General features: G+C 55.0%; 1 protein-coding gene across 2 annotated transcripts in view; it reads right to left on the reverse strand.

Moving 5' to 3' along the window:
• Positions 1-2240: 2240 nt before the first annotated feature.
• GOLGA3 (golgin A3) overlaps positions 2241-20002 on the reverse strand; it is a 43897-nt gene continuing 26135 nt past the window's right edge. For both annotated transcript variants that reach the window (XM_049620717.1, XM_049620716.1), the window contains exons 12-24: positions 19664-19741; positions 18401-18664; positions 17240-17334; positions 16345-16561; positions 14151-14294; positions 13350-13547; positions 12384-12500; positions 9930-10069; positions 9253-9385; positions 8837-8959; positions 7941-8105; positions 6958-7121; positions 2241-6040 (exon numbers count right to left, since the gene is read on the reverse strand). In XM_049620717.1, coding sequence (XP_049476674.1) covers positions 5821-6040; positions 6958-7121; positions 7941-8105; positions 8837-8959; positions 9253-9385; positions 9930-10069; positions 12384-12500; positions 13350-13547; positions 14151-14294; positions 16345-16561; positions 17240-17334; positions 18401-18664; positions 19664-19741 — 2058 coding nt within the window. In that variant the 3' untranslated portion in view covers positions 2241-5820. The remainder of the gene's footprint in view (positions 6041-6957; positions 7122-7940; positions 8106-8836; positions 8960-9252; positions 9386-9929; positions 10070-12383; positions 12501-13349; positions 13548-14150; positions 14295-16344; positions 16562-17239; positions 17335-18400; positions 18665-19663; positions 19742-20002) is intronic.

A 20002-nucleotide genomic window follows, 5' to 3' on the forward strand; every position in this document is an offset into this window, starting at 1 on the left:
GGTCTCAAGAACGAGCAAAGCTTGTGGTCACTCAGGGCAGTGGTTGCCTCTGGGTGGGGTGGTTAACCGGGAAGGGACATGAAAACCTTTACTGTGAAGGAAATGTTCCACATCTTGCTTGGGTCGATAATGACAGGTGCACACAGGCGGCTGGATGGTTGCCCAAATCTGTCCGTGTTTTAGTGTAAATTTTGCGTACATTTAAAAAGGTAGAGGGCGCTTGGGTGGCTCAGTCCGTTGAGCCTCCGACTTCAGCTCAGGTCATGATCTCACAGTTCGTGAGTTCGAGCCCCGTGTCGGGCTCTGTACTGAAAGCTCAGAGCCTGGAGGGAGCCTGCTTCAGATTCTGCGTCTCCCTGTCTCTCTGCCCCTCCCATGCTCATGCTCTGTCTCTCAATAATAAACATAAAAAAATTATGTATATTATATATATTATATACATATATAGCATGCACATTTAAAGCTCACAGTCAAAATGAAGCATCCTGTGAGGTACTTAATAAGCTAGCCTCTATGTCCCACCCTGTGGAGTTCGGGCCCAGACTACGTGCAAAGCCGGCAGACCATTTCCTCCAGCAGTTCCCAGGCCACGTGGGGGGCTGAGTGGGTGAGAACCTCCAGGTACTTCCCCAGAGCTGCTGCCCTCCCGCCCCGGTGCTGCGGTTGGTCCACACACATTCAACTCGGGGGAGGTACACTGTCCCCAAGGGATGTCGTTGTGCTGCTCCTGAGCCCTTCGGGAGGGGGGCCGGGATGTGAGAAGGCCCGCCCCACACCAAACAGCAAGAACAAGGGGAGAGCAACACAGTTTAGTATCTCCCATTGTTTCTGGGAAAAGGCACTGCCGAAGTATACTTTTTACCAGAATCTGCGATGTCTGTTGTCAACGGAGCACATGCGTAAAGGCAAGAGGGATTCCAGTAAATGCTTCTGGTTTCACAAGTTGCTGATTGCTGAGAATTCTTTCTCTAGGAAAGGCTTGGAGATTCTTCCAAGAGCTCTTGCATTTGTCCATCAAACTGGACGGTAGCGGCATAACTAATCCTATTTCCCACATAATCTGCATGAGAGATTTCTGAATAATCCGGTGATTCCTGAACACCAGGCTTCCCGTCGGCAGGAAGTCCTGGGTCCCACACTCGGCACCCGGCCCTGCTCATCTGCCACCGCCGAGCCAGGCCCCTCCTCGACACCACCGTACGACCAGAGGACGCAGCGTGCTTAAAAAGTCAGTCCAGGGGCGCCTGGGTGGCGCAGTCGGTTAAGCGTCCGACTTCAGCCAGGTCACGATCTCGCGGTCCGTGAGTTCGAGCCCCGCGTCAGGCTCTGGGCTGATGGCTCGGAGCCTGGAGCCTGTTTCCGATTCTGTGTCTCCCTCTCTCTCTGCCCCTCCCCCGTTCATGCTCTGTCTCTCTCTGTCCCAAAAATAAATAAAAAAACGTTGAAAAAAAAAAAATTAAAAAAAAAAAAAAAAGTCAGTCCATCGATGTGTCAGTTCGGTGCCTGCAAATGTTTGGCAACTTTATAGGTAAAAGAAAGAAAGTTCAGGGACACAGGACCAGCCCTTTCCTGATTGCCGTAGAGAAAAAGACATGACATCCTCACTACTTCAGGAAGTTAGGGCCACAGAAGCAGGTGGGCAGGAGGCTTCCCCTAAGCTCCGTGTAGCACACATATTACCTGACCCTTGGTTACGGAAGCTGGTCAAGTGGGGTCTGCGAGATGCGTAACTCCCACCGCAAAACCACATTCTGTGATCACCAGTTCACTTCCATTCTGTACACTTTCTCCTGCTGGTCAGTAAAGACTTCCGCGTCTGGCTTACTCTCATCGATCACAATTAGACAGCGAACGGAAGAGGGGAGACTGGAGCCACGACACTGAGATTTAGAGAATTATTTGTGGTCCAGCTGCGGACAGTCATGACAGCAGTGCCCAGTCAGTGCAGGGACAAGCTCGGGGATGTGCCCGCGGCCCCGAGGGCAGCCGCCTCCCTGCCTGTCCTCGTGAGGCAGCAGGTGGGTGCGGTGTGGGCTGCGGGGGGGCAGGGCGCAGGGAGCACGCTGCTCTGGAGTCAGAAGCGGCACAAGTGAGATCTCACACCACGTGAATCTTTGGCAGGACAGCCAGGACGGCGAGGTGCTCTTTGAAGACGAGTATTTCAACACAGGTTATAAAACACAAGATAAAACTTCCTCCCAAATACGGCTAAATATGTCGATTAAATAAGGCTCCCAATGAAATGTGAAAATCTTTAACAAAAAATAGTTTATTGCACAAAATTTAAGGAATTCCCCAGCACACTTACATTTATAAAAAATCAACATGCTTTTTAAAGTTACAATTCGTTGTGCACGGTGACACCTTTCCCCTGAACAGCCCCAACCTGAGGACATCCTTTCATGAGGAAATTTTTAACAGAAATGAGTAACTTAAAGCCACCAAGTTTTCTAGATCCTCTAAAACGTTACCCTCCAGGATCCTATTATAACCTGAGACCATCACACAACCAGATTTGCCTGGAACGTGTGTCAGTGAACTTGTTCGAATAAGGCTCAGAATGTCTCACATGTCACAGGGGTCCTTGCGGAAGGCTCCAGGACATGTGTCTTTCAGATACACTGGTCCCTTTCACTACTAGAAATCTTTACACAGGACACGTCATTTCTATGTGACAAGTTACTCATGGGAGTAGGAACACCTGTCATGGCTTCGGCAGCATCTACACCAAGAAAAGTCTGTAAACTGAGAAAGAGTTTAGTGAGAATCTTCTTAGCAGGCCTGTCCCATTACTTGGACCCCAGGCCAAGTAAAAGCCAGTTTCACATCCTGTCAGAACTTTGCCTGTTAGACCTTCCAGAAAGTAGAACAAAAGCATATAAATCCATAAGACCCAATGGCATCTATCCCGTGTTCCACAGAAAGATCAGTGGATCAGATAACCACGCCGCAGTAACATTTTTTTTGGAACGTAAGAAAAAAATAAATGACACGATGAAGTGTCCAAACCAGTGTCCTCTGCAGTGAGGACACGACATACAGTATTCGTGACCCAGGATGAATAATATCCACAAACATAACGTAACAGCAAACCTAGGTTTCTAAGCACTCCAGACTGGACCGTTGTTTTCCAGGAGTAAATTCCAAATTCCCACTTCTGCACAACAGGAGAACGTTTCAAATGATACTCACTGCAGACTCTGGCTCTGGGAGGTAGCAGTCGAGGCCCTCGGAGGCTAAAAACAACAACAAACCCTCAACAGATCAGGAGCAGGTGGCCTCCAAGTCCAGTTTTCTCTCTCAGGTGGCTGGTTAAGGAAGCCTAACAAAAGGCTGGACTGAAAGGCCCCAGATCCGGGGCTGTGGCCACACGGGAAACAGCACGGCGGGTGGGACAGCCAGGGCGTTCGGGAACCGGAGAGGGTGACAACAAAGGCACAGGGTGACGTCAGGAAACCAGGAGGCGCTGCTGCCATCGCCACAGGAGCACGTGTACACACGTACACACACGCAGGCACGAGCACATGCATGCATACACACGCACACACGTATACACACAGGCGCACTCACACGCACACACAGGCGCATACTCACACGCACAGGCACACTCACACGCACACACACAGGCACATACAGGCATGAGCACAGGCATACACATACACAGGCGCACACTCACGCACAGGCACTCACACACGCACAAGCACACACACGCAGGCACGAGCACGTGCACACACGCACACACACAGGCAGGCACGCACACACAATGACAGGCACACGCGCATACCCAGGCACACACTGGCACATGCGCACGCACACTCGGACACACACACACACAGATACACATGCACATACACACGTAGGCACACCCACGCGCACATGTGCATACCCACACAGGTCCACTCGCACGTGCACATGCACACACAGTGGCGCGCACACACACCCACGTGCACATACACACGTAGGCACAGCCACACGCACGTGCATGTGCGCGTGCAGGCGCACACGCAGGCACACGGCACACAGAGGGTAAGACATGAAGGAAAGGAGGTGAGGAACAGAGACTTGCTCACAACCAGCTGACCCTTTCCTAAGAGAAGACGCGCAGTGACCGTCCCCGGGGGGCCGCCGGCACGCAGCAGTGAGGAAGCAGCCACGGCAGGAGGCTGAGTGTCACGTGCTGGTTTTAAAATTAAAACTGAGGCTAATACACCCCAAATAAATAAGAAGGTAAATTATGATTTTTTTCTTCTCTAATGGTACAAAAACAATTTTGTCAAAAACGGTTTCCAACTCAAGATGAAAAATAGGACATATTTATAATGAAGTCTTCAAGTATTACTTTAAGATTAACCCTGTACAAGTGATATACGAGCTTCAGAAGTCCCAAGAGTCGCTAGGGAATTTTTTTAAACACTAAACCTCTTTGTGGTTAACGCTACTTTATCAGTGAACCTTCTAACAGCATCTCGTGAGAGAACACAAACAGCTTTCAAATACCAAACTGTTTTCTCCTCAAGAGAGACAAAAGTAGTGAGTCGACACAGGCGGATGTGGCCCCATCAGTAACCCCTCCAAGTTCATCTCCAGACCAGCAGATCCGCACCGGAGGCCTCTCTGCTCTAACTCACAACAGTGAGGGTTAGTTTAGATTTCTCAGCCAAGTAGGGGACAAAGTTACAGACGTCAGGGCTCGCGGCCAGTCAGTTTCTGCAGCGCCTCTGTGTTTCAGGTGGAGAAATGTCCACGAGCAACCTCCCACGCTCAGGGAGCTCCAAATCCAGCTCCTCCCCTACAGGACAGCCGGGGAGGCCACCACCACCGCCTCCCCACGGAGCTGACCTGCCCCTTCTAGAAACCTCAGTGTCTCCAGCGGAGAGGCTGCAGGACCTTCCAAACTTTCTGAAGAGTCCGGCGTGTCCTCTGATGACCACACAGGCTCTGCCGGACATTTTCGTGCAGGCGTGGGGTTGGGGGGGGGTGGTGGCCTGCGGAAGCCTGGGTTTGGAGCCCTGGCCCTCCTCCCCTCCTCTCCTGGAACCTCTCCCCGAGCATCTCACACGTCAGGCCGGCGCATAGTGACTGGGGTCAGCTAAGGCGAGTGAGGTCGTGCCGGGCCAAGGGTTGGATGGCAGGGGGTGTTGTGCACTTACGACAAGGCCCTCAAAAATAAAGTGAAACTAAAATAAAGACCCTTTTCTGTCTAAGAATATTTGGTTTTAGAACAGTAAATAAAATAATGATTTCTTAAAATATAATTTTCTGACTGACGTCCCTAAACCCTACGTGTGCATTAATTCCTGACAGCACATTTTCAAAAGGCAATCAACAAAAAGACAATTCAGGTCATTCTTAAATAATACAGACATCCTTTTTAAAGATTAGATTGATTTTCAGTATTTATATACACATCCTATGGTGAGACAGCCATTAAAAATAAAATAAAAACCAAAGGTGCAAATAAACTTTCGTTTCTGTAGAGAGGTAAAGCTCTTACTGAATTGGGCAGGAAAGAGAGAAATGGGACCCGGCCACGCAGCACTGCCAGTGCTCAGACAGCAGCATCTATGGTCACTCGTGAGAGATTCCCTTCGGACACATCCAAAACCTTCTTGCTGAGATCTAGGTTATGTTGTTAAGACTTGGTCATTTCGTGGGAAAAGCTAGTTGTGATTTGCAAATGACTATTTCTCTAGTCCTCAGCTCTCGTTCTGTCCTTTTACTCCTTGTAAAGGCAAATGCAAAATTTAAACCTCATCCCTTAGAAAAACAGAGCAAACAGTCAAATAAATAACCTTGACAAAAGAATATTCCTTTGGGCGGTCACACGCACTCGGACTGTGGACGCTCGGCAGCCGCTGTTCCAAGCTCCTCTCTGGAGACCCTGCACTGGCCGAGTTGCTCCGTGTCTCCCCGGGGGTTGGCATGATCTCCCAGGGGAGCTGGGCTGGCAGAGGGGTCCCCCTGAGTCCACGAGGACAGCGACTCGTGCACGGTAACGGTGTGCGCTTCCATCTGGCGCTGAAGGCTGTCCATCTCCTGCCTGGAGAGAGGGGGGGACGGGGGAAGGAAGGCCGGTCAAAGGAGAGCCAGACGAGATGCGGTAACTTTCCCTGGAGACAACCGGCTCTCTCAAACATGGATCCTAAGAAGCCTGACCCGGACAGCAGTCCCCTCAGGTACCGCGGCACCTTCAGGGGGCTGACAGAACCTGTCCGTTTGGGACCAGCAACACTGACAGGGTCACAGGATTTATGGGACTCAGCATTTTTCTCTGCACGTGCAGAGGAGGCCAATAGGCCGTGCAACTCTGCACACGGGGGCTTCTACTCAGGGAGGTGCATAAGTAGCACTGAGGGCCTGCCACATGGCTTCCACTCATAGGGTCAAAAAAGACGGCCCCTGGGGCGCCCGGGTGGTTCGGTCAGTTAAGGGTCTGACTTGGGTTCAGGTCACGATCTCACGGTTCGTGGGTTCGAGCCCCGCGTCAGGCCCTGTGCTGACAGCTCAGAGCCTGGAGTCTGCTTCGGATTCTGTGTCTCCCCCTTCCTCTGCCCCTTTCCCACTTGCACACTCCCTTCCAAAAATAAATAAACATCAAAAAAAAAAAAAAAAAAAAAAAAAAGGAGTAAACGAAATTTTTTAAAAATTAAAACAGAAGATGTCCCCACACGGCCACACCCTGCAAACACTGGCCTCGGGCTGGCGGGAGCAGAACATCCAGCCGTGGGGTTTCTAAGGGCTCAGGTCCTGGCTCCTCAAGGGCTTCTCAGGGTCACTTAGTTCTAGGCCATCCTCCCCGGATGACAGGGACCGACAGCCCAAGTGACCCCACGTGGCCCAGGCCTGCTCAGCCTCTGCTGGGCATGAGGTCCTGCCAACAGAAAAGATTCTTCCAAATTAAACCTGCAGTCTATCTTTCGAGACCGAGTGACACAGAACACAGAACGCAGCTCGTACTTCAGCTGCTGGAGACAGCTGTTGAGGTTCTTGAGGGGCTCCTTGCTCACGGCAGGCGGGGGCCTCAGCAGCTCCTCCAGCAGGGAGGCCGGGACGGGACAGTCGGGGATCTTCACCGGCGTCACGGGGCCCGAAGAGCCGGCCTCGCCTTTCAGTTCCTTTCTCTGTTTTTGAAAGCACACGGTTAGCGGTGTCACTAAGAGGGGGACCCCACCGCACGTTCCCCTCATCAGTGCCCGGGGTCACAACAGGTCATCCCAGAGGAGCCTCCCGGGAAGGCACGGCCCCTGCTTCCCGGGCAGCAGAGCAGGCAGCCACGGGGTTCAGTGAACCTTCTGCCTCACACACGCGACTAAGCACGTGCTGGCTCCCCAGGAGGATGAGAACACCCCTCCTCGCGGGGGGCTTTCCATGAAAGACCACGGCTTTGACTCTGCACATCCCTAAGAAATTAAGTCAATTTTCAACTCATACAATTCCCCTTTCTAGGACTTCAAACTTTTTCACAGACAGGTAAACAATGGTAAATAAACCTGAGTCTGAGTGATTTCTTTGCCCCTGGACAATATTTACGTAGACTGAGCAGAGAAACAAAAGCCAGGCGTGTGGAGAATCTGAGCGGGCTTGCGACGGCAGCTTCAGGGTCCCTGGGTCCCCAAGACTATCCTGGCAGCCGCTGTGTCCCAGCTAGCTGGCCTACCAGGCCCGGGGCTCTCGTTAACAACGGCAAATGATGCCCTCGTATGGTTTATAAAGTATATTACAACAAAATGGTACCTGAACTCACGCTCTTGGAAAAGGCACCAAAATAAAAGGGTTTGGCCTGTTTCTGAGCACAATACTCCGGCACCGTTTATTTTCACAGGGTACCTGCTCCTGGTTGATTACATGTAACTTCACGTCTGAGTAACTACGGTGCGCCCGCCACCGCCCAGCAGACCTGCAGTGGGCCCAGCGGACCGAGGGGCACCGAGCCCGAGTACCGTCTTGGCCGCGCCACGCCGCAGGTCCAGCCTGAGCTGCTGGTTTTGCTGGAGCAGAGTCTTCATGTTGTTCTTCAGCTCGGACACTTTAGCTTGCAGCATAAATTTATCTTTCTGGGTCAGGGACAGATCTTCTCGCACCGTCTCCAACTCAGCTTTGATATTCTAAGGAAAGGGAAGTCGGAGGTTTTTAAAAGCTAAAAAAGCTTCAACACGCTGCTAAGATCTTAAGTTTGTACATCACAATTCTAAGGGGCTAGAAACGTAACACTGATTTTTATGTGATGAGGTACGTGGTGTGGCGAGCACGCTTCCTCCTCAGGGTCTAGGTCGAGCAGTGTCCTGTCACATTCACGTTCTCAACGTTTTTATCCAAATTTCAGAGCCTCTGCCAAGGAGCCAGCAACACTCTCGTGCCTGCTATCTACACTGGACCCCGAGTCACCTGTTTAAACTCCGAGGTCAGCTACTAGCATAAGCCTCGCCATTACTAAAGAAGAACATAAATCAGGCCTAATCCCGGCAAGAGCTACGTTCCCGACCCTTGCTGTGTCAAGACTGTACACGGATTTCTTTGTGGAGAAGTCTGTCAGAGTGAACGTTTCACATGCTTCGCCTCATTGACTGTGCTTTGCCAGATCCCGTTCCGGGAACATGTCACACAGCTCACCCAGGCCGTACGTAGCGCTGGGGTTTGGCCTCCTTGGGCCGTGTGGGCTTCTCTCCAAAATAAGTGATGTCTGCAAAACGGCTTGGTGGAAGCGCTGAGTTCGCCGATAACTCGTGCGCTTAGCGCGCTGCCTGCCACGGTACCTGGGACTAGTACTATGATCATCGACTACCTCGTGAAGTGCTGGCTCTGACCTTCTGCCCCAGGACCTTGACACAGCAGATACCTGCAGTAAGTGCTGTATTCCATCCAGTTCCTTTTTACTCTGCTGTTCAGTCAAGTCCAGCTGCTGCTTCAAGGACTGGATTTCTCTTTCTTTCTGATCCACCTCCCATTTGAGGTTTTCCATCTAGAGGAGGGAAAAAGTCACATGACCAAGAGAATTTTACAGTGGCTTTCTTGCACCATAAAACCGCTCTAACTACATCTGTGTGTTAATATCATACTTAGAAACAACAAATATCCTTTCCAAGCACACAGGGAACGAAGGAATGAGCGCGTGAACCGTCTATCAACAGAGTCTAGCTTCTTCGGCCCCGCCCCTGGCTCCATCGGCCCCGCCCCCTGGCCCCATCGGCCCCGCCCCCTGGCTCCATCAGCCCTGCCCCCTGGAGACGCAAGGCCTCCCTTCCGGAAGGTCACCTCTTGGTTTCCCGCAGGCTGTCTGTTCAGCTGCTCGTCCAGCTGCTTCTGCAGGAGCTGGAGCTGGGTCCGGGCCTCCTCCAGCTCCGCCTGGAACAGTCCTATTTCCTGGGAGTGTTTCCCCTCTTGGACCCTGGCAGAAAAAAAACAAGGAAGAACGAAATTACAGCATGCTTACCCCGCCACAAAATGTTGTCAGTCGAACGTTTTCCATCATGACAACGGAAACTCGCACGCTGCTCGCCCCGCCGGGGGCTGCTCTGGGAGCTCAGCCGCGCTCTGCCCTGACTAATCCTCACAAAGCCCCTGGGGAGGACACTCTGTGCGCCCACGTGACAGATTGTGGTGGCAGAAAAGCGCTCGACACGGATCTCGGCGTGTGCTCTTCTGGAGGCTGCATTGGGCCCGGGTGGTGGGACGGCCCTCGGATGTGTGCCCCACACACAGGGAGGGCTCTCTGTCCTCGGTGGAGGACCAGCAGGCACACGGTGGGCACAGCCACGTCAGCGCTGACATCTCAAAGTGGCGCTGCAGGCTTCAGACAGGAATCTGGTATGTTCTTCTTAGATGGGCCTCCCGTGCCCGAGACGTGCCGGAACACGGGTGACCTTCACGTGCTGAGCGCACGAATGGGGTGTGTGTGGCGGTGGCCCAGCCCGCTGCCGCGCGGCACTCACTGAAGACCTTCGGCCTCGGCCTGCAGCTTCTGCACCAGGTGCTCCTTGGCCTGAAGCTCCTTCTTCACCTCACTCAGCTCCAAGGTGGCGGCCTTGAAGTGGCGGCGGTTATGTCCTGCCTCCGCCTTGGCTGCAGCAACCTAACCAGAACAACATCAGCATTACCAAGGGCAAGAACCACACAGAATGTGGCCATGTGGCGTCCGCGAGGACTACCGCCAGCCCCACCCGCTCCCGCTTCTTCCAAAGCTTCTCAAGGTCCCAAAGGACTGAAGCACTGTGACACACGCGCCTGGTGTGCAGCGTGCGGCCGCCAGTTTCTGCCGGGTGACAAACACGTTCCAGGCTGTCTTCATCTAAACAGTTTCTGCGGTTTTGTTTTGTTTTAATTTTATTTATTTATTTTGAGAGAGAGAGTACGAGTGAGGCAGGGGCAGAGGCAGAGAGAGAGAGAGAGAGAGAGAGAGAGAGAAAGAGAGAGAAAGAGAGAGAGAGAATCCCAAGCAGGCTCCATGCTGTCAGCATGGAACCCAACGTGGGGCTTGAACCCATGAACCGTGAGATCGTGACCTGAGCTGAAATCAAGAGTTGGACGCTCAACCGACGGAGCACACAGGCACCCTTTGATCTAAATGGTTTTGACAGTCCTCTTCAAGCATATCTCCAGATTTCTTGTTAAATTCAGTCATAGTTCATGTTTTCTGGGAGGAATACATTTTTCCACCAGACCAAGTAACTGCAGTACAGCCACTAATTACTACGCATTCATGACACAGTAGCCTTTTCTCGGTAAACAATGAGCCTCCCAAGGTTTCTGAGACCAGCAAATTCTAAGAATGTAAGAAAATCTCCCATTTTCCTTCTAATGACTTAGTTTTCTTGTCTAATTGTACTAGCAGCACTTCATTTTTTAAAAGTTTAATAAAAATACTTAACAATATATGACAGTTGAACATACAAAATCTAACTCACATAAGTAAGTAAAAAAAACTCCAGTAGAAAATGTCAACAGTGGCTTATCACTAGGAGCACATTCAAGATGATCTCTGCTTCAATCTTTAAGACCTCTTTTTTTTTTTTTTTTAACTTTTTGCTAGCATGTACTGTTCATACAATCAGGACAATTACACTAAATGCATTTAGAGAAATAACTGACAATCACTCACAGTTAAGCCAATGTCGCGTATCCATCACTTTCCCTAGCACTTTTATTCACAAGTTTCCTAGTTTCAACTTCATTAAAAGGAGAATAAAATTAGTAAGTGAGCAAAATATGGAAACTGGGGGCAGGAAAGTAGGGAGGACGGCTGACTCCATTCACCTTCATGCAAGGGACAAAGACCGACTGCAGGAGAGGCTGATGGGGTCATGGTAATACAGTCCTAACAGACCTTAAAGCTGTCCTATTTAAAAGAATATTTTACTGTCTCACCCGAAAAAATGAAGAACTACTTATTTCTATCTCTATTATATCACCATGGAGAGATTTTTAAAGGACGCGGCAAAACCCAGGTCACACGCACCCTTGCACCCATGTGCGCACGGCAAACACATTCTGTGCCAGGCACGGGGCCCGTGAGGGTAAATGAGCCACGGCCCTGAAGCCATCAAGCTTACGTTCTTTTTTTTTTTTTTCTTTTTTCAAGAATTTATAACTTTTTTTGAGAGAGAGAGCGTGTGTGCGTGTGAGCAAAGGAGGGGCAGAGACAGAGGGAGAGAGAGAACCCCAAGCAGGCTCCGCGCTGACAGTGTAGAGCCCGCCTGCGGCTCAATCTCGTGAACCGTGAGATCACGACCTGAGCTGAAATCAAGAGTCAGACGCTTAACCAACCGGGCCCCGCCAGGCGTCCCTGACGCTTACGTTCTCATGAGGAATAACAGACCGGCACCTGGCGGGGAGCACGGGGGACTGAGGTTGACTCTAGCTCACAGGGGTGGGAGGGGCAGGCCCTCTGCAGGAAGACTGCCCTGACGCACTGGTGGGCACCTCAGCATGGAGACGAGCAGCCAGGAAATGGCAAAGGGTCTACGCAACCACCTTCCTCAATTGCGCTCTGAACACTAACGGAGCCATACGCTGTTCTGCAGTTTGCTTTTTTTAACCCAACAGTACACGTGGGACATTTTCCCCCAGCAAATACCCTCTGTGGGGCTCTGTGTGCGCGTCTCAGGCCCGTACGGCTGCCTCTGGGTTAATCCAAGGCTACTCTTCCGTGGATGGCCATCAGGGCTCCCCCCGGCCGCTCACTGTCACCAATGCTCTGATGATGCTTTGCTCTCAGAACACATCAAAGACACTTGTAAAATCAAAGACACTTGTACAAACACACTTGTAAATTCCTGAAAGGGAACTGAGGTGTCAAGGGTTCACATGCTCAGTTTTTACACACTGAAAAACCGCATTCCAATCGGCTCTGAGGTGACAATTTGGAACCGGTGGGAAGCTTCACACACCTGTTCCTTGAGGCTGTGCACTTTGGCCTTCTCCTGCTCCAGCGCGGCTTCTAAGGCGTGGACGAGCTGCTTCGTCTGGCGGTCCTCCTCCTCCTTCCGCTGCAAGACCGCCTGTACCTACAGCACATTGCCGATGCGGCACGTGAGAAGGGACTCAAACTTCAGAGGCCAGCGGAGCCCCAGGAGGAAGCAGGGCCACTGTGTCAGGGCCACGCGGGGAACCTGGCAGCATGGTGACACGCCGCGTCACGATGCGCTGCCAGCAAGTGCACAAGGCGGCAGAGTCGGGAGAATTCCGTCTCTGGAGAACGTGAAACCTGAGACCGCAGCAAAACCGTGCAGCCGCACTCAAGCACGCAGCGAGGAACCCAAAGCGTGCCTGTGAGTCAGGGGCTATAAACGCAAATACCGTCACCGTGAGGCAACCGGGTATGGCAGGGGTGGGAACCGGTGCCGAATAAAAGTCGACAAGCTCTCTGATCGCTGGGTACTTTGAGGCGGGAGCTGGACCGGGCTGCTGACGGCCCCGTGGGGATGGCACCGGAGCGCCAGGCCTTCTCGCCAGTCTCAGAGAGGCTGCAGAGCCAGAGGGGCTGAGAACAGAGTCTGGAGAGGGAGCCCCCCCCGCCCCACCCAGGGTTCAAGTCCCATCTGTGACTCACAGAGGGAAGGACCCCTCATGACCAGCGGGACCCCTCGAGCAGGGAAGCTAACGGACTGGTCACAGCATTCACACCTCAGTCGGGGGGGGGGGGGGGGGGGCGTCAGGAGCCCCCAGCTCTGCCCCGCACCCCAGAGCCGCGAGGCGGGTTTCCAGACTCCACCAGACCCCCTCCCCCGTTTCCGCATCTCTGCGGTGGGGCAGCGTTCTGCTTCAGGGGCCGGGACGCGTGCGTGAGGCCACGCCGGACACAGAGCTCCCTGCCCTGCGGCAAGGCCCTGCCTCCGACAGAGGAGTCTGAGCACCTGGAGGTTCAGCTGGACCAGGTCGGCCTCCCTCTTGGCTAACGCGGTTTCTAAGATGCTGTTGTGTTCCCGCAGGGCCGCGTTGGACTGCCCCAGGCCCGTAAGCTTCCCTCTTTCGTGCTCCAGCTCAAGGGCCAACTTCTTATTCAACTCCTCCAGGCGCTTTATCTTCCTCCTGAAGCCTCTGGACTCTTGCAGCTGAAACAGACGGAAGGCGCGGGGAAGTCACCTAATCACATGTTCTGGCTGATGAGCTAGGTTCCTGTACACCAGAAACCGAGTGCCCGGCGCTAGACAGCCACCCCCGGCCACGAAGAACCGCGGCCAGCCCAGCTTTCTCCTGGGAGCCCGGGACGCTATGGAGAGCCCTTGGTGACATCACCAACTGCCACGTGCAGCATCACCCAAAGCCACGCCGTCTCTGGGCCAGAGAGTCACGGGAAGTTCTTTACCGGAATAGATCTTCCCGTTACCTGCAACCTGAGCATTCGAACTGGGGACATTTTAGCCTTCGTGGTCTAACGACCCCTACGCTGGAGGGGTGCCTGAGAGAATGCTGGGCGACCACGCCTGTGGGGAGTCCAAGCAGTAAGCTGTGTGTGTGTGTGTGTCCGTGTGTGTCCGTGTGTGTGTGTGTGTCCGTCCAGGACCCGGACAAACGGGCCGATGGCACACAGAAGCATGGTGTGGATGTGAGCCGCGGGCCGGCTCCTGCCTCTGTAAGGCACCTCTCTGCCTGCAGCAGAGCCGCATGGGGGCAGCAGGGCCTGCCCGGCTGTGTGAGGATGAAACCTGGCCTACCTCATCCTCCAGCTCCAGCACCTTCTCCCGGTACTCCTCCAACTCCTGGCTGGTCAGTGAGATGATCTCCTGGAGCTCCTTCTCCAGCATCGTCTTGCTGTGGCCGACGGCCTGCAGCTCTGCCTCCAGAGCCTGGACCCTCTCCTAACAGCCAGGACAGGAAGGTGGATTTGCTCACGGGTTTCAACGAGGCGTGTGACAGGCGCCCCCCCCACTCCCCGCAGGAGAGGGACCTACGACCTGTGGCAGGGAAGCTGCACCAGGCAGAACGGAACTACCACCCGGTGCACTGCCCACACTCGCCCCCCTCTCCACACGTGATGTGGGTTTCTTAGCCGTTATACTGCAGGACGGTCTACCGTCCATCTCGCTCCGGCCTCACTGTACCGATAATCCACGGTGAGTAACCTGCTGAAGGTCCCGTCTGACAAGTATAAACACAGACGCTGCGCGTGGGGGACGGCAGGCTCCACGTGGCACTTTACGGCCTGCCCCTGACACGTGTAAGCCCCAAAATTAAAAATCAGGCAGCGAAAGATTTTCAACTTAAAGGAAAGCTGCAACTTAATACATCTCCCCCTCCCGTTTTAGAAAGTAAACAGGTAAAAGCAGCATGTGATATTCTCGGTTTGGTAAGAAAACAGCGTGCTGTGACACAGTGTCTTCCCGCTCAAATTCTTCAGTGGGGAGGAGACCATAGCAAACTTCATTTAAGAAGAAACAATCCCTAAAAGGATGTTGGATAGGAACAAACAGAGGCACGTCAACTAGTCAGGTAAAACTTCACACTGGCCGAAGCTGGCAGGGCGTGTGACACCCAAGACCGCGTCGGACTCACAGACACGGGGGACGCTCGGGGAACTCTGACAGCCTGCATCACAGGAATAAAAATGCCCCCCAAGGGGCGCCTACGTGGCTCAGTCGGTTAGGCGTCCGACTTCAGCTCAGGTCGTGATCTCACACTCTGTGAGTTCGAGCCCCGCGTCGGGCTCTGTGCTGACAGCTCAGAGCCTGGAGCCTGTTTCAGATTCTGTGTCTCCCTCTCTCTGACCCTTCCCTGCTCATGCTCTGTCTCTCCCTGTCTCAAAAATAAATAAACGTTAAAAAAAAAAAATTAAAAAAAAAAAAAAAATGCCCCGCAAGCCCAGAGCCCCTGCCCTGCCGGCCCCATCCTCTGTCCTCCTCCAGGACAACCTCCATCCATTTACCCTAAAAAACCATCCGGAGCAAAAGGCTTTTGCCTTCCTTCCAGCAGGAAGAGCAGGCAGGTGCCCCTCTCCAGGGTCCCTCTTCTCCTGTCAGCGGAGCCACTCAGTCGCCCGCAACCCGGACACCGGGGGCCGCCCCCTCGCTAGCCCCTGGCCTGCGCCGTCGACACACGGGCTCTCCCTCCCAAGGGAGCAACGTGCTCCACTGAAGTGGCCCCTCCTTCTGGCTGTTCCGCAACCTTCGTCTGGACCTGTCATCTCTCAGCTACTGCAGGAGTCCACGCGGTCTCCCTGTTACAGCCCCGCCTGACCCCAGATGTCCTCGACCACCACCCGTCAATGCCCACCACAGAAGAGTGAGATCTCACCCTGCCCGAGTCGCCGGTCAGCCCTCCATCCCATGCCAGCCCCAGCTCAGAGCCAACGCCTGCCCACCTGCACACACCCACACCCCTGCAGCAGGACCCCTGCCCGACCCACCGCACCCCTTAGATGCACAGCACAGATCTTCCTGCACACCCTGCACAGGAACATTCCCCTGCAGAGATGCACCCCCATCTACTCTAATGCCTCCTGTTTACTCAAGACCAGTTCAAATATTACATCCTTCAAGAAGCTTCTCCGGACTCTCCAAATACGCCCCGACCCCCCTACACTGGCACTCAGGCTGCTCACAGCACTTTACCCGCCCAGGAAATTCCTCCACAGACGCTGAAGGGGTGCGGGAAAGGACAGGGGTGGGGAGACCGAGGGCCCGCACTGAGGGAGCAGGCAACGGCGTGCTCCTCGAAGGACCGCCGGGGGCTGATCTGTGCAGTCACGCTGCTGGCATGCGACACTTCACAGAAATGCCGCCTACACGCTAGCTCCGCCCCGTCTCTCCAGACTCTTTCTCAAGGTGTTCCAGGCAAACGTTTGTTAAGACATCAAGTCCCCAGAACCGAGTGCACGACCGGCTGACTGGCGGGAGCGGACGGGTTACCCACTTGCAGAGTGAGGTCGCTGCCGCCGCCAGAGCCCTGGGCTCTCAGCTGGCTCAGCTCCGCCTCTGCCGACTCCTTGGCCGCGAGGGCCTCCTGCAGGCGGCGGCTCAGGATGCCCACAGCGCTCTCATAAGCCTTGTGCTTGGTCTTCATCTCCTTCTGGGCGCTGCTCAGGTCTGAGCCCAGCCGCTTCATCCTCTGCTTCTGTTCCATGATGGCCCTAGGGCGTGACGGGCGCACAGAGAAGGCAATCTGAACTCACTTCCCACGAGTCCTGAGTCCTCCGAAGGACAGGCTCTCGCATCCCCCCCCCCCCCCCGCCCCACCCCAGCCCCGCCCCAGCTGGCTGCTGCACCTGCCAGGCCCGATCCTGTAGCGGGGGCCTGTGTTGGCTGCCCCCACAGAGACCAGCACAGCGCTCACGTCTGCCCTGCTCCCCTCCTGGAGGGGGTGCTCTTGTGAGGGCAGAGAACACGTCTGTCCTCCCAAACAAACTCTTCTCAGATAGCGGTAAACATCTTAACAAACCTGCTTACAAGCAACCTCCAAGGGACGAAGGCAGAGCAGGGCAGGACACGGGATATGCCACAGGGTTACAGGCCCCTGAAGGCTACCCGGCGTGCGTCTACACGGCAAGAGGGATACACGCAAACGTTGGCCCTGCCTGGGGACCCGGCAGGGGGAAAGGCGTTGCCACACGCCGCTGGCATGTAATAGACACACAAGGGGAGCGCGTGTTAACCGTGAAACTATGCAGCCACGGAACTGTGGTGCGATCTGCTCTCCAGCGGTAACTTTGGAGTCTGACTTCCTTGGCTGCCTGTGAGTAGGCCCCAGCAGAGCTCAAAGCCGCTCACGCCCACCCCTCCCGCCCGCACATGCCTCAAAGTCCACTCACTTGGTGGCTTCTTGCTGGAGCTCCTCAATTTGCTTCTTGAGCACCTCGTTGGCCTCCGTAAGAGCTACGATCTGCTCTTTATCAAACTGCAAAGACTTCAGAAGAAGAGAGGAAAAGACAAAGTGAGGAGACCAAACCTTCCCTGGGCGGCCTGACTCTCGGGACCAGCCTCCTTGAGGGCAAATGGTGCCGTTTCAGGGCCACCCTCAAGGACAAGGGCCCTGACGAGGACCCTGACAGACAGGCTTGCCCTTCGTATAAACGACTTCTTTAGAAAGGTCCAGGGTGCTGGAGGGAGTGCCTGGGAAGGACCGAAGGCTGGGGTGGAACCCCCTGGGATGCAGCCCTCACCCACAGTCCCCAAGGACCACTGCTGCCCGAGCCCCCCAGGCTCCTCTAGGCCCCCCAGCACCCGCAGGACTGAACTACAGACGGATGATGGCCTCCAGCCCCGCGCTGCCTCCCACCTCACTGGCTGCCCTTCCTCATTTCTTTCTGTACGGTGAGAACCGCCTCCCGGGACAGGCTGGGTTCCCCACAGCCCCGAGCACCTCAAGGAACACGTGACCTGGGTGCTGCAGGTGTTACCCCCCAGGTCCCCGGCTCCTGGTAGCTCCTCTCGTGCCCCCTTCTCCCATCTGCACCTCCCAGGCCCAGCCTGCAGCCTCACCCAGTCTGCCCACCTGGGTCCCACCTGGCCATCCAGTGGGACCTGGGAGACATCCCACAGGACGGAGCCCTTGGTCTCCCCCGGCTGTTCTGTCACCCTCTCATCTCCGGAAACACTCATCCGCAGGACAGGAGTCTGGACCGGGGTCCTTTTGCCTCCACACTCACCTCCCGCGGACCACAGGGCCCCTCACATGTCGCCAGCCCCCTGCCCCGAAAGCCTAGAGCTCACAGAGCTGCTGTGGCGTCACCAGCCAGCCCAGCGCCTCCTCCCACATCGTGTCCCCCACACAGGGCTCCCGGCTTCCTGCCGGCCTCAGACTCTCCCTCAGCTCTCCCAATGCCAGTTCCCAGAGGCCGGGCCTCGCCCGTCCCTTCTTCTGTCCATCTATCCCTCCAGGACAGGGGCTCCAGGCGGGACTGGTTCCAGGCCGTCCTGCCCTCTACCCGGACACAACACACCCCTGGGCACATCTGGCTGAATTTCCGGACCTGTAAGTGCGTCTCCATCTCGTCGCGCTCCCTCTGCACCGCCTGCAGATGCCCCTCGAGGTCGGCCATCTGCTGACGGACGTGGGACGCTTCCTTCTGCAGGCGCACATGCTCCACGTCCACGGACTTCTTCTCCCCTTGAACTTTAATTAACTCTTGCCTCAGCTCCTTCAGCTCCGAGTCCAGCCTCTTCTTCGTGGCCTTGAGCTCACCAATGAGCTGGTCCTTGGAGGTGGCATCCCGCCGGTAGGCCTCCACCATCACCTGCCCGATGAGACAGAAGCTGCAGCCGGGACAGGGCAGGGTCTTGGGGCTCACGCGGCTTCAACCAAAGTGCTCACCACTCGTCCGCAGCATAACGCCTCTTGGACCACAGAGGACACATCCCACCAAGTCCAGGACACCGCCAACTGAGGCACGGCATCAGGTCACGCGCCTAAACACATCTGGGTGATGTGCACAGCAGGTGTCGCCTGGCGGCTTCACCTTCCTCGGGCCCCAGGCTCCTGACGGCCCTCCCCCCACCTGCATCTCGGCACAACATCCGGCACCACTTCTAACTGTCCCTCGGGTCGCCCTTCCCCAAACCCTTGGTGTCGGCCACACTTCGCACTCATCCTCCGACAGCCTCCATCAGCTTTGTGGACACAGAACGTGCGTCCCCACCCTCTGCGCGAACCAGGGCTCCCCTCGGCGCCACATCGGGGCGGAACTTTCTCACAGACGCGTTAACAGAAGAGTCCGTCTGTGCTGCAGCAAAGCACACGCCCTCCGACGTGACGGCAGAGTGGGATCGTGTCACAGATGCCGACCCCACTCTGAAGCCACATCCCGACCTGAGACATTAAAATACAAGAGGTGAGGGGGCGCCTGGGTGGCGCAGTCGGTTGAGCGGCCGACTTCAGCCAGGTCACGATCTCGCGGTCCGCGAGTTCGAGCCCCGCGTCGGGCTCTGGGCCGACGGCTCGGAGCCCGGAGCCTGTTTCCGATTCTGGGTCTCCCTCTCTCTCTGCCCCTCCCCCGTTCACGCTCTGTCTCTCTCTCTCTCTGTCCCAAAAATAAATAAAAGACGTTGAAAAAAAAAAAAAATTTTAAAATACAAGAGGTGAGGCCGTCGCTTGGAATCAGTGTCTTTAAACAGCGTGGCAGAGGCCTAGGTGTCGCCTTCTCCTTGACCGGTCTTGTTCTACGCAAGCGATTGAACCACACGGGACCTTTCTCCACACTTCCTGCACACGAAGAAAGCCCACGACACGGCTTTACCTTTTGTTGAAGAAACTGCTCCTTGACTTTCTGCGTCTGCTTCCTCAGAGTGGCAGCTTCCTGCTGCAGGTGCCCCACCTACAAAGGACACGCGTGCCCACACGTTACGCTGTGGGAGCTCCGTCCCCCGCGCTGGCTTGACTCCGGGTCCGTGCGTCAGGAGACCCACCTCCAGGGCCGGAGAGACAGCCTCCCGGGGGACGGGGACGCCAGCCACCAACCCCACCAACCCACCTCCCACCTCCCTGTTTTCAGGACAGTGTCTCTGTCCACAGGGTTGCCACCAGAGACCCCACAACAATACAGGCAAAGCTCAAATGGGACGCGGAGCGCCTCCGG

The sequence above is a fragment of the Panthera uncia genome (assembly GCF_023721935.1).
Source record: "Panthera uncia isolate 11264 chromosome D3 unlocalized genomic scaffold, Puncia_PCG_1.0 HiC_scaffold_9, whole genome shotgun sequence".
Taxonomy (NCBI): domain Eukaryota; kingdom Metazoa; phylum Chordata; class Mammalia; order Carnivora; family Felidae; genus Panthera; species Panthera uncia.